The sequence below is a fragment of the Telopea speciosissima genome, chromosome 1 (genome assembly GCF_018873765.1).
Source record: "Telopea speciosissima isolate NSW1024214 ecotype Mountain lineage chromosome 1, Tspe_v1, whole genome shotgun sequence".
Classification (NCBI taxonomy): Eukaryota; Viridiplantae; Streptophyta; class Magnoliopsida; order Proteales; family Proteaceae; genus Telopea; species Telopea speciosissima.
Window position 1 is genome coordinate 9336047 of NC_057916.1, and position 14386 is coordinate 9350432.

At 36.4% G+C, this 14386-nt stretch overlaps 1 protein-coding gene across 1 annotated transcript; it reads right to left on the reverse strand.

Moving 5' to 3' along the window:
* Positions 1 to 5179: 5179 nt before the first annotated feature.
* Positions 5180 to 7461, reverse strand: LOC122659078 (gibberellin 20 oxidase 1-D-like). Its single transcript, XM_043854232.1, has 3 exons — positions 6902 to 7461; positions 6422 to 6743; positions 5180 to 5476 (listed from the first exon to the last, which is right to left on the reverse strand). Exons 1-3 carry the CDS (start codon positions 7453 to 7455, stop codon positions 5210 to 5212), a joined length of 1143 nt encoding a protein of 380 aa, XP_043710167.1. The 5' UTR covers positions 7456 to 7461; the 3' UTR covers positions 5180 to 5209.
* Positions 7462 to 14386: the final 6925 nt, after the last annotated feature.

Below are 14386 nucleotides of genomic sequence, written 5' to 3' on the forward strand. Positions count from 1 at the left end.
CAAACCGATCGCCTTTCGATGTCAAATCTTCGATGATAATATCTTTATTAGCTGGAGGGGTGTATTACAAAAAGGAGACAGTTTTCCTTCACGGTGGATGAAGGAACCCATGAATTGAAGGTCCAAAATATCCTTCACTATTTACCCATTCAAGACCAATAATGGCCATCGATAAAAAAAAAATTCTTTCTTCATCGTGAGTGAAGGAAGACTCGATCCATAACTTCAGTCAAGCATATGTCATTTCAAATCCGACATCGGTACCATCTACAAGCTAGGGTTTTCCAATAAAACAATTACAACTAATCACCATTAATTAGTCAAGTTATTATATAATTTCAAATCAAGCATAGACAGCTTCTCCAATATATATAGAGACCACAATCAATGGATCAACATTTTAACCAAACATGTATGCATGCATGCATGCATTAATACATACAGGTGGACCAACAACAACCACCATCAAATCCAACTTTATTTTGCAAGAATCCTGATCATGAGTTTAATAATTAAGGACAAAAACAATAGAGAAACCGAAAGTCCAAGTGAAACAACAGATTCAAATTAAGCATCAGATTTTCCATGATACCGGTCTCAAGTCATCAAAACTAATAAAAAATTCATCCTTCCAAAACATCTCCAATGTAGCTATCAACATGTGACAAGCATGTATGACTGTCACATGATTAAATTTATAGTTTTCTTGCAATTTAGTCCTTTCACTTTACAATATCGCATAAGAAACCGATAAGTATGATTTTATTAATGTTACTATCCTAATCCATTAGAATATAGTAATAAAAGAATCGGAACCTTTAAAAATTAATCATGAAAATATTTCTAAAACCTTTAAAAAATAATTTATTAATAAATTATAACATTTGATAACCTATTTTGGAAAAATTTTCAAAGCATGCTACCAGCTAATCCAGAGTTTAGTTCAATCATAAAAACAACAATTTCTTTCTTGATATTCTCCCCGTATTGGAAGTGGATTTCTTATAGATGATCTCTTTCACTCACTAGTAAATATTAGAAATCCAATGCACTGATATATAGCTAGAGAGACACCAAATGTCCGTAGACCAATAACCATTATACATATTTGCAATAACGACCTCTTAGATCTAGGGATCAACAACAAACTATTATTGAAAACCTTTTTCTTAGACAATCGACAATAAACTATTCAAGAATTCTCATGTGATAGTCCCCCTCACCCCCCCCCTCACCCACGTATATATACCCACTTGTGTCTGGAATCTTTATTTCTATGCACACAGTGTGACAATGATATGAATAGAATACCCAGTTTTGTCGCTAGCTAGTTGTGAAAAACCAGAGTTTTCATTATTCTAATAAAAAAATTACAAACCTTCATATGCACCTCCTTGAAAGATCACACCTCTATGTAAAGCGTTTTATGACACAGTACAATATAGAGAAACCCTAATTCCCGAAAGTACACATAACTAGTCTAAAAAAATATCTAAAAATAATAATAATAATAATACTCACGAATAAGATATCTAGCTAGAATTAGGTGTTAGGTCGAAACCTTGTTAGAGTTGACATCTCATTTAGAGGACAAAATACCATTAAAGTTTCTTGGTGTTTATTTTCATATAAGCAAACACACCCTTGAATGAGAGTTGGCTTGTAGTTTTGGAAAAGGAGGCATTTCATCCAAATGTCTCGTGGAAGTAAATGGGTTTGTCCCCTAATTGTGATAATTTTAGATTGTCATTGACCATTATTGTTCCCTAATATGGACAGCATCCCTCAAGAGAGGGTCTCATTTTAATTTGGGCTTACATGGTTTAATTATATGTTATTTTTTAAAACTTGAATTGAAAAACCTTCCCATTAGTCAAGTTTCCTCTTAACTTTACAAGGCTACCTCTAAAGCTTTTTGTTTTATCTTTCCATTAGCTAGACATACTTAAATGAGAGTTGGGTAGTTGTATTAGAAGAAGAAGCATCTGACCCAAAATGTGGGTCTTGTGAAAGTGATCAGTAGACATGTCTCGTTTACCCAAAAAAAAAATAAAAAAATCAGTAGATATGTCTCCAAATTAATGTAATCTCTGTTACTGGAAGAGTCTGGAGTCTATTGTTCTTATCTGTGCCCTAATGACATGGTTGTGTGGTTGACTTATATTGCTGACAAGACAAAAATTTAAATAGATTTAAATTAAAGAAGAATGTTTTCTGTGCCACAGCGCAGGCTGTGCCTAGCACATGAGCTTGCCACTCAGGGGGCAGGGTGGTCATTGCGCCCACCCCCATGTGCCTGGGCGCAGCCTGTGCTGCAGCACAGAGAACAGCACCCCTTAAAGTAAATAGGATGTGGGTGAGTTGAGTTGAGTCATGAACCTGTTGAAGACAGAGACCATACCTTTTTAGTTTCACTGTCAAACATCAGTTTTTGTATCTTAATCAGAAACTCTAGTTGGTATGTCACTATGTCTATTTTGGTTTTTGGTTTTCGTCAAATAATTTGTAAATTTTTTTTTGGAATTGGAGAGCATTAATAGGGGGAGGGGGGGGGGGATAGGGGATGGGGATAGGGATAGGCGGCCCCAAGGTGGTTTGAACTCATGACCTCTTATTTGAGGAGTTTGGTCTTTTATCAACTGAGTTGACCCCTAGGGATAATAATTTGTAATTTTTATCAAAATAAAAAAAAAATTATTTGTAACCTACACTTTGCCTCTTAATATAATATATTTTTTTAATGAAGATAAATATTGTTATTTCATAGATGGACTTGAAAAATGTATTCGGTAATGACATAATGATAAATTATTTAAAAAAATCCTTTCATACGCTTGACTTAAAGAACGTTTGCAAATAAAAAAAGGGCAATTATAAAAAAGTGTAAAATTCTAAACACACTTGTAGAGGTGTCATTTAGATCATCTCTTTACCATTTAAAAAATAATAATAATTAGCATCAAAATTGAGCCAAAACAAAAATGAACCAAAAGCTCGCCCCAGCTAATGTCCTTAATTTCTCAAGTTGTTAAATTATTTGACAGTTCATGTTCCTTCCATGTCTTGTCGTTTGACGACCTTGTCCAGGCTTTAGCATTTGGTCACCAATTTGCATCCTTAGTTTCAAGTTTTCGTTTTCATTACGATACACTTTTATCTTCCCCCCTTCCCTCCTCTTTTTAACGGGAGAAGATTGAGTTGTCGTGAGTGTGTGTATGCGTGCATATATTATATTCGCACATTATTGATAAAATGGGAGTTGTCTCTATCAAGAAGCCCCGATTTAATCCAAGAGAGAGAACAATTGTCTTGGGTTCAAGTCTCCTGGTTCTCATTTTTCTTCCCTCCCCTTTATAATAACTATATATCTTAAAAAGAAGAAGAAGTCCCAAACGTTGCAGTATTATTCATAATCGATTGTATATGATATTGATACAATATTTTTTAAAATTTACATGTAAAGATTGTACAAGTTCCCTATCCATGCAAAATAAATAAATAAAGAGAAAAAAACCTTTGTCCGGGAGGACTGTGACGTACCCAGCACTTCAATAAGTCTATCTCTCTCTTCCACATGTGAAAAGACACATCTACCCCCTTATTTTGAGGAGGAGAGAGATAGGCACATGGGACTGCTGGCGTAGGCCACACTCCCGAACAGAAAACTGCTTCCCATAAATAAATTTCAAGTATTCTCCTTTTATATGACAAAAAGGTTTTTTACACGGTCCACTTTTATTGTGCCATTGAGATAGATGATGTGGAAATTCCAACTATTTGAGAGAGAGAACATAATCTTGATTAACCATTGGTGAAATTTTATATTTAAAATATAATTCTATCACATACCTCCATGTATGTCTATGCATCCGATCGAGTATATCATTAGTGTCTATCCTGCAGTAGTCCTATTATTTAGAACTCCATTTTACCAATTGGTAAATTGTAATAGCCACCTAGGCTGAAATTTGACATGAACAAGAGACCTTGGAATCTACTTGTCCACATGATTTGGGTTCTCATCTAAATTCTCATGTGACAGATTGGGCTATGGAGGAACCAAGAAATCTGTTCATATCTATTAGAAATAAATTTAAAATTGAACATGGTAGAGTTATTGGTTTGTATAATGCAGTTAGTGTGGGACAAAGATTTATGATGCCTCTATTATTCCTATGCTAGAGATGTCAATAGGTCCACCACACAAAGGACTATAAATAATAGAGAAAATGCTCTATGAGCCATTGGGGTAGGGTACGTTAATAGCTTTGTGTCTATCTCTCTTTTCCTTACATGAAATGATCTTATTGTCCTCTTATATTTGATATCTGATATCAATATTTTATCATACATCATTGATGCTCTCCCCTAGGCAGTGTGCTCAAAGAATCCTCTCCCAAAAATTATATTATAATCAATTGAAAAAGATGGTGTCTTTGGGTCAATCTACATGGCCGGGCCAGATCTAACAATAATTTGTATGGTAAAAAGCTTCCACATTGTGAATCCCCCTAGAAATGCAAGCCTTTAAAGGTTTTCATTCCTTAGAATTATATTCATGAATTATTCCCAAAGACAATATTTTTTGTAATTGGTCTTGTTTGATTCATGTAAAATTTACGTGTAAAATGAAATTCAAAAATTTCTTAAGAAATTATTTTCAATTGAAAAAAATGGAACCCAAGAATCCTTTGTTTCCTTAAGTTATGGATAAAATTAGGATTACCTCAATTACCAATCCTGTAGTGACGAGAGCCTCGTGTACTGGGTACGTCCTTTATTTTCAATTAAGGATCGACTAGTAACCATCACAAACCATAACATAGAAAATTAACAACCCATTATTAATATCTTTAAATGTTATAGAGCAAGTTAGGATCCCATATTCTCCTTTTGCCAAGATTCCCTCAATATCCTTGTTCCTCTCCCATAGTGCATACAAGCCATGCACAGGCACACATGAAAAACTCACATTATAGGACATTGGAAATTAATTCTCTATATATTTAGGTTTAGTTCACATCACAAGAAGAAACAAGATAAAGTGAATGGTACCTAGAGACTACAACTAACTAAACAACATCCACTTGGATATATGTACACAATAAACCCCCCCCCCCCCCTTCCCCACACACACAGACACACCCATGAAGGGAGGATGAGAGAGAGAGAGAGAGATGGGAATAAGAAGAGTAGTAGTGGTTAGGAATTAGGATTGTTTGGAAGATAGGAACCAGTGGATGAAAGTTGGGAGTGTTTCAACATCAGCTCTATAGTGATTTTGTGTGAAGTCAAGCAAATCTGACCATGTGAAATCAGGGTACTTTCTTGGCCCTTCTGTTTCCATGAGATCCTCTGGGGGTCTCACCACATTGTCCTCTTTTGGACATAGAAAGAAGGCCAGTGAGCTCCTCTCCATGTACTTGTTCACTACTGCCCTATGCAGGCAACTCTTGTACCTTCCATTTGATAATGCCTGCATATATCAAACAAAAACAAAAAAAAAAAAACTAATAATAATAAAAGAATAATTAAAAAAACTTCAGAAAAAGACAATGAATGAATGGATGTCACAGTACAGGCCATTGGCCCATTCTCTATTTTGTTTGTACCTTTCTCCTTCTTTCTTTGGTTTTTGCACTGGGGTACTTTCCAGGTACGTTCTCATTTTTACTGAATTCAAATTTTAATGAGTACCACCATTGTACTACAGTTAATAACTACAAGAAGTTGAAAAAATGCTAGGGTTTTAAAAAAGGTTTTTGTCTTTGATCCAAAGGTCAGGGATGTGGTTTGTACTTTGTACACTTTAGACCATTTACCCTAATTTACATTTCCTCTATTTTATAATTTTCATGGATCAGTCTATCACCATCTTGGTTCAGAAAATATTCCCTTCATGAGAAGAATTTATTAACAATTTCTTTGTCACCAAAGTGGTAAATTAATTAAGAATTTGTAACATTTTTTTAATTAGGTCATTTAATGTAATATTTCATATATAATTTTATACAAAATAACGGGATATATTCTCATTAAAAAAAAATGTGTCGTACTAAAAAAGTAAAAAAATAAGATTACAATCTTGTTGCAGTTAACCTTGTTTAAAACCATGGTTGTAGAACTAGTTCTATACTTCTATATAGAAATTCAAAGTGTATTATTGATTACAAGAAAAGGAAGAAAAGTTTTCTGTTTGGGAGCATGGTCCCTTTGTCAACATGATGACCGATGGGTACGTGTACAAAAACATCAACAGGGGCAGGATTTCCACCACCTTTCATGGGATGGATCGATTATTTCATCCCATCCTATGTCTGTCTAGATGCAAGAACCACCCTCCCAGACATACACAGAGCCCTTTTTTTCCAAAAGAAAATTAATGTATATATGATCATATTAAAGCGTATGAAGGACTTACCATAAAGGTATCACCTATGTTAATAACAAAGGCATCACTTCGTGGTCGGACAGATTTCCATTTGTTATGCGCAAATACTTCAAGTCCTCCAACTTCATCTTGATGGAGTATGGTTAAGGAGGTAGGATCACGGTGAGGTCCAGTGCCAAGAGTAAGACCAGGTTCTTGACAAGGTGGGTAGTAATTACATCTCATTATAGAGCTACCTCCTTTGAAGAATCTCCTATACTCCAACCGGTCTATTCCCAAACTAATAGCCAAAAGCTCCATAATCACCAGTGACAACTCCTGCATTGCTTTACAATATCTTTGATAAACCAACCTATAAAAAATTATCAAAAGTATTTTAAAAGTAGGGTCAGCAAAAGAACATATATATCTTAAAAAAAATGAATTTGCAGAATTAATGTGTTTCACCTTCGACATTACCATCAACACAAACCTTAGTCAAATCAAGATTAAAATATTCTTCTTACTTACCCAGTCTCTGCGAAATTTTCACCTAAGAGGGATTTGAAGTAATCTACCACAATAGATTGAGAGCTTTTATTCTCATGATAACCAAAGGAGAGAGTCTCCTTCCATGGCAATTTCAATGAGAAGCGATCGGCGTGGGCGCCGGAGTATCCCCACAAGCTACCGGCCATCCTCTGAGCTTTGAGCTTCTGGTTGATGGGTAAGTTGAAGAACAGATTCAAGTGATGACGAGCTGAACGAATGATATCAGAATCAACACCATGGTTGATCACCTGGAAGAATCCATGACTCAAACAAGCATCTCTAACAAGCTCAGAAGCTTGTTTAATACCAACTTCATCATTCACAAAGAAACTATGGAGATCTATTAAGGGCTCTCTGAGTTCTTCCTGAGCACAAACCAAGTCTCCATGAGGCCAATGGAATTTTCTTGGTATGTTTGGTTTTTTTTGTTCCAAAGAGGAGTCAAAATTACTGATCACATAACCATTGTTCATGTGATCCTTAAGATCCAATGGGCTGGGAGTAGAGAGAAGGGTACAGGAACTTGAATCCATTTCGTGAGAAAGAAAACAGGGATGAAGAAGGTAAGGTATGTATTTATAGGTTCCAAAAAAACTAGAAGAAGAGAAGTGTCACTAAACAACAACAACAAAGAAGGTTTTAAGATGAAGAAGAAGTAAGAAAAGTGGTTTGGTTAATTAAACAAAACAAAACAAATATCTCTTCTTGTCTTTTCTCTTCCAAATTCCAATTGAAAATATGAGATGACATTCGCTTGTTCCCAAGTAACCCATCTACACAATTTTACTATTTCCTCAAAACTAGTCTCTGAAATTCATTACCACCCTTATTCTTTTTGTGGGTCATTTTCATTGTTTGCTAGCTAGCTAGCTGCAAAGAATCTCTCTCTCTCTCTCTCTCTCTCTCTCTCAAAATAAACAAAATAAACAAAATCATAGACAGATTTTTAGCTTTCCAGTTTCCAAGGAAATGGTTATATATGGCAGCGTGGAAGCATCAAAAGATCTGGTTCCAACATCATTTGTTTTTAACCAAAGAAGAGTTTATCAAGGCATGTGGCCTGTGGATCGACTTACTTACAACTCAACTTACCCGAGATGGAAGGCAATCAAGTTTCTTTGTTTAGATAACTTCTTTTTATCTTACAAAAAGAGATTATAAGTAAGAAAAGAAAACTAAAATTGATTATAGAAGAGATTTATGATTATATAGATAAAGACATAACCTATACCTTAATTAAAGAAAGGTTACATGATATCTAACTGTTAATAAGAAAAGCCAGAATTGATTAATGTGTATCTTTTTGGAGGCCTATTAATTAAACATTTTCAGTGCGAGGAGGTTTAGTCAATTATTATTTGCGTTTTAAACATAAAGGATGTTTTGATTAAGCTTTTAATTATAAGGTTATGTTAATTCCCTTAGGCCATTTGATTAATCTCTCAAATAGATCTCTGAAGGCAAAATTCAAATGATATAATAACATTAGATTACTAGTTGGAGTTAGTAGTATTATTTTATTTTATTTTATTTGTTTTAAGTCCATGGAGAATATATAGACTAATGAATCAAAAGTATATCATAAGTTCATTGCTAATTGGACAGTTAATGATCATGGATTTAGTGCATGGTATCGGATAGGGTATCGACCAACCATCCTGGAAACCGATATGATACCTATAGCGGACAGTATTGCCCTTAGTTTTCCAAAAAAAATAAAATGAGGGTTTTTAACAGTTTTACCCCTAATCCATACCATTCCACGGATACGGGATTAGTACGTCAAGTATCAGGATCGATGGTTAGAGATATTGATACCGATCACCCATATCGAGTGATCCAATACAAATACCTCAAACCACGATTATGATTGCCTGACTCAACTTCATTTTACATATGAGATCTTATCTTTTTGACAATCAATTAATTGAGTCAAATTCTTTAGTGTACAATTACAGAAGCAACTCTTTATAAGGAAACCTTCGAGAAAAAAATATCAAATTTTCCTTCACCCATGGTCAATGAGGCATACATTGACCGAGGCCTTCAATCGATGTCCATAAGGGATTGCACACAAGTATAGGGTATCTTCGACCATTCTTAAATATGGGGTAGTTTATGAGTTGGGTTCACATTCTCGTGTATGAACATACGAGATTAGGAGCCCGCCTCGATATTTATGACCATTGATGGGGGCAGTGAATTTTCAACGCATGGTGAAAGAAAACTTCTTAAAAAAAAAGTAAACACAAAAAACTATACAAACAACAAAATTGGGAAAATTATTGCCCCCAGTACTGGGAGCGCTGCTGTGCGGATGGTGGGGCGCCCCCAGTATTGGGGATCCACAAAATTGGAAGGCATGTGGAATTCTTGACTCAACAGGTCAACCAGATTTGTCTGGGTCAGAGCACGTCCAACCAAATCTAGCATTTCTTTTGATACTCAAGCAGAATAAGAGTGAAATCGCTTGATACTGAATTACCTGTACTCATACCATGTAGTGCATACCACCCTTGCGCCCTAACACATGGGTATGCAAAATGATCGCTGCACCCCCTGAAATTTTGGAGGGTGCAGCGACACGTGTCTGAGGTAACCGGGTGGCGATCTTTCTCCCTTATTAATAATATCACTCCAACTTCTCTCTCATTACCTTCAAAACTGAATAAAAACCTTACCAAATTATCTGTTGCAATTCCATCCTTAACTTTCTCCCTCATTTTTATAATAATATCACTCCACTCTCTAAACAAAACGAATAAAAACCGTACTAAAATTACCTGTTCTCTCTTCATTTTCTCTCATAACTTTGTAATAATTTTACTCCAGTCTCTTCTCTCTCTCCACTCAAAACTGAATAAAAATCGTATCAAAACCAAGTTGGTACGGTTTTGATTTCAAATATAGTACAATTTTGGCATCTGAATCGAATTTGTACCAAATTCCTGAACCCGAACCGATTGATACACCCTTAGTTAGTACTTGGTTGTTAATTAGTAGGTAAAAAGGGGTTAATTTGATCCGACTTCACAACCTTGTTTTACCAACTCAGGCATTAATTGATAGTGGAAAAAAAAATTAAAGATTATGGCAGCTTCTTCACATTAAAGTTTTCTAACTCAAGTTTTCTCTCTTCCAACCGAGCTAGTGAGCTACCCTTTTGTCCCTTGGTGCTGGCCTAGTATTACTTGGAGAATATTGAGCAAAGTATCAGATGGAGAGTACTATATGATTGGAACAAGTTTTCAATTTTATTGACTTACTACACGTGGGAATACAGTAAAAACAGAAAAAGATCAATAGATGGTAATTTTTTGGGCAGAGTGGTGTCTGATTCCCTGATTCACATTGCTTTATCCCTTTTGAATCATAGTGGTAAACTGAGAAAGTGATGACAAATGATCACTCAAACCTATTGTATGAATTCTTTCACCAACTTAACAAGTAATAGCCTTGTCAATTTGGGGTACAATTCCTGGATTTGTTGATATGAAAACCCTAGTCAAGTCCCTTGCTTAGATCTCTAGCCAACGCAAAACAAGACAAAAAATAAATAAATAAATGAGTAGTCCATTTAGGATCATATCCTCTGCTTTCATTTGTGAAAGGTGTGTGGGAGTGATGTAGGAAAAGGGGAGGAAAAAGTGTTACTATGAGTCTTGAGAAAATTCACTCCCAGATCAAAGTTATCATTAAACAATAACTTTAGTAGCACCAGTGTAAAGTTTTCATCTTAAAAGTTCGAACTAGTAGATGGAGGGACTTAAAAGTGAAAACTCGTCACTCTAATATCATGTAAAATTTCTATTTCAAAAATTCGAACTAGTAGGTGGAGGGGCTCCCCGGTGTATAAAAGGATTGTAGACTAATTAGTAGTCGATATGAGACTAAACTCCCAACATCTTGCTCCATTAATTTATTAAATGAAGTAATATGAGATAATTCATGAAATATGACAAAAATAATTAAGGCTTCGCTTGCTTCTAGGTAATTAAGTGCCATGTAAAAGAAAGTTTGGCTAAGTAAAATCAGTACAAATGTCCTTATATTTTTATTTAAAACTTTTCTTCTTACATAGTTTATACCTGAGAATAAGTGGAGTCTAAACACCCATGAAATACAATTAAGGAACTCTACACTAGAGTACACTACAATTAATAAAGGGAAATTATCATTGCCACCCCCTGACGTTTGCCTATATTTTAAAGCACATCCATTAATTACCATAATATCAAATCTAGTCCAAAAACTAACGGGATTAACTGTGTGACATACGAATGACTAAAATACTCTCTACACTAAAACAGCTTGAGGTGCCCATTGTTTAATGTACATTTGTGACCTATTTTTCTTCACTAAATCAAACAAATTTTCTATTTTACCCTCTCCAGCTCATCCTCCACCTCCACCTCAACTTTGGCCCCCACCTCATTTTCAGGCATCGCAGCCCTGCTGCGCAACCTCCACTCCCAACCCCACCGCCCGTCCTTGGAACCCCCTACCGTCTGCTCCACAAACCATTTCAAGGTCGAAATTAAGAAGCAAACCCTCGAAAGTTTAAGCAAAGCTTTCATCTAGAGAGCTAGGTACTGGGTAGGGAACGATTTCTGTAGATTTTCCCTCTCTTCGCAAGCCATTTTGCTTCATTTCTTGGAAACCCTAGACGAATACCTCGTTCTCTTAAATTCGAAGATCTCTCTCTCTTCTTTATGTTCTTGATGGTGAGAATCGAATTTGGTCAGTGGATTCTTTGATTTTTCAATGTTTATTTGGCTAAACTGTGGAATGATACTGCAGATGCGGCTGAAATTATTATTGTCGGATAACCCTAATTAAAGAAATTTCTTTCATTCCCTATGAAATTTGAAATTTTTATGTCTTTTGGATTTGAAGTAGTAGCGTTTCCTCCCATTTGTTGGAGCTACTGCATGCCAAAATCTAGAACCGAAAGCTTCTGATGAATCTAGAGACGACAGAGATACACCAGTTGAAGCCTTAAACAATGCAAGCAGAGAAGTTCACGCCTTCGAAGAAAGTGAAGCTTTTTTTTTGGGATAGGCAGGGAGGGATGTAGGATGTGAACAGGAGACTAGAACTCAAGACCTCCTGATAGCAATGGATCTTTACGCACCACTAGCTACCAAGTGCGCTAGGCACTTGACCACTTCGAAGAAAGTGAAGCTGTAACATAAAAAGATACCGAAGCGGAAACGTGGTGGAATCCTCTGAGTGTTCCCACCAGAGTGTGGTTGAAGAAGGTGACGAGGAAACAATAAAGGGACTCGAAGATGTCAAGGAAACCAACTCGCAACTTGGCATTACTATTGTAAGAAACTTGCTTGAATCTCCTTCCGCCGAAAACAGAGATTAAAACAGGGACGACATTGACAGCAGTAACCACAACAAGGGGAGGGATCTGAATCTGATAGAGAGGGTGGCTGAAGATAATGAAAGGCTGGCGGGTTTGATGACCGAACTGTTAGAACGGAATTGCAGACAAGGTTGATAAGTTCACTGTCGCAAAAGGTCCGAATAGCTGGAGAGAGGCAGGCTGCCGCCATGACTGTCGAGAGGCAGGGTACTTCTCCAGAAATTGTAAAGGGGTTTAAAGAAATCATCCTGAATTCTTCAATCAGGAAATTGTAAAGGGGTTTAAAGTTCGAAATGGTATAAATAAAGAATGAAAATGTAAACTGCAAAGAAATTACATTTAAGGTGATAGACAATGTAATTGATTACTCATACTTCTTAGTTTTTTTTTGAAGGGTGTGGAGTTGCAAAAGATTTTGAGTTTAGTTCTTGATGCTCTGTTTTTTCTGATAAAACAGAACCAAGTCCTCCAGCTATCAAATGAATGGCGCGTTTTCAGCGAGGTTGATATAGTTTAACAAAGATCGGTGACTAATTTGTTACTCACTCAAGTGATTATGGCTGGGTAAAGTAGCGATTTGCTTTTCATTGGCCATCATCTAGTGACCCTGTTCGTGTTCTTGACCTGCCAGTATATGGTTTTCCATGGTGCCTTCGCCATTCTTGTGCTTCTAATCCATGCAAAGATCACCAGAAGTTGTCGGAACATTTGGAGGGGAGAGGGATGGAGTCGGAACCGGAGCGGGCAGGCGAGGGGAGAGGGATGCCATGGTAGCCGGAGACGGAGAAGAAGGGGAGAGTGGGAGTGAGAGAGGGGAAGAGATGAAATTACAAGAACATCCACAGTTCATTTCATAACAAGGGCAATTTTGTCTTTTAAGAAAAACTAATCTGCTGACGGTGATAATTTCCCATTAATAAAAGATACTAACCATTTGATAGTAATTTCCACCAAACATGGGTCACTGGCTTTTTATGGGACCACATTTAGGTAAAAGCAGTTATACCTCTTTATTATCCAACGAATACTTGCATTAAAAAACCAAGTCCTAAGTTCTTTTGTTACAGAAAATAACTCTTATTTTTCAATGGTCAGATATATGAAGTAGCCCGGGGTACATAAGGCTTCTTCTTCCCTTCTTTGAGTCTTTTCTTTCTATTTTGTTCGTAGAAATGACAATGTTTGTGTTCATACTATATCCCAGTGGGCTTTGTGTTACCCTTGTCTGAGTGCGTGGAAGTCCTCTTTTTCAGAGGATCTCCTCGAAATTGTAATCTCTCTGTTGCCCCTCTAGGGCTGTTTCCTAATATTTGTTCCGCTTGCGGGGGGGTTTTCATGAATGACAAAAATCAAGTTGATGTAGTAATTAAGAATAAATAATTTTTTTTAAAAATCGTTCCACCATCATTATTGATTATGAGAGAACATACTTTAGACTAGAAACACATGAAATCCAGAGCCTGTTAGTCATAACTCAGAAATTTAACCAGTTTTCTTCATCTTTAGGTAATTATAAAGGAGATTGTTAATTTGTCACAAACTTCCACATCAAAAACTGGGGGATGCCTTAGTTAGAAAATGGGCCCATCTTGCCCAAAATCCTTAAGAAGAGATGAGTGACTTTAGAAAACAATGAATGTCTATACCCGACATGGATATCCAATTTCACTCTACTCTCTCTCTCAATCCCTTAAGTGCCTTTGTCTCCTAAACCAGAAGAGACAGAAACATTCACATGTTATTGGCCTTGTTATTCCTTATCTCCTTGTTTAAAGACATCTTAGCTTGAAAAGGTTTAGTTTCTCATGTTCTTGGTCTCTCTCTTGAAGGCTCAAGCTAAGGTGAACTATCCATCATCATGGCATACACATGCAGCCCATGTGGCGATTGATCATCGATGGGACCAGCAGAGTTGGCTGCACCTTAGGGGTCTAAGTGGGTGGGCTGTGGCCATGGTTCCAAAGCCAAGAGGTTAATTTGGTGCACCAAGTCAAGTGGATGCTATAGTGAGTTAATTGGGGGTGGGGACTGCATTCTTGAAATGGCAAACAGGACCAAACCAGTATTGGGACCTTATGCAACCTTTGGAA

Bases quoted from the DNA above. Each gene is read 5' to 3' on its own strand.
- LOC122659078 (XM_043854232.1), bottom strand. From the start codon at position 7,455: ATGGATTCAAGTTCCTGTACCCTTCTCTCTACTCCCAGCCCATTGGAT. The intron at 6,744-6,901 runs GTAAGTAAGAAG...AATTTTTTATAG, and splicing joins GAAAATTTCGCAGAGACTGG to GTTGGTTTATCAAAGATATT. The intron at 5,477-6,421 runs GTAAGTCCTTCA...TGATATATGCAG, and splicing joins ACATAGGTGATACCTTTATG to GCATTATCAAATGGAAGGTA.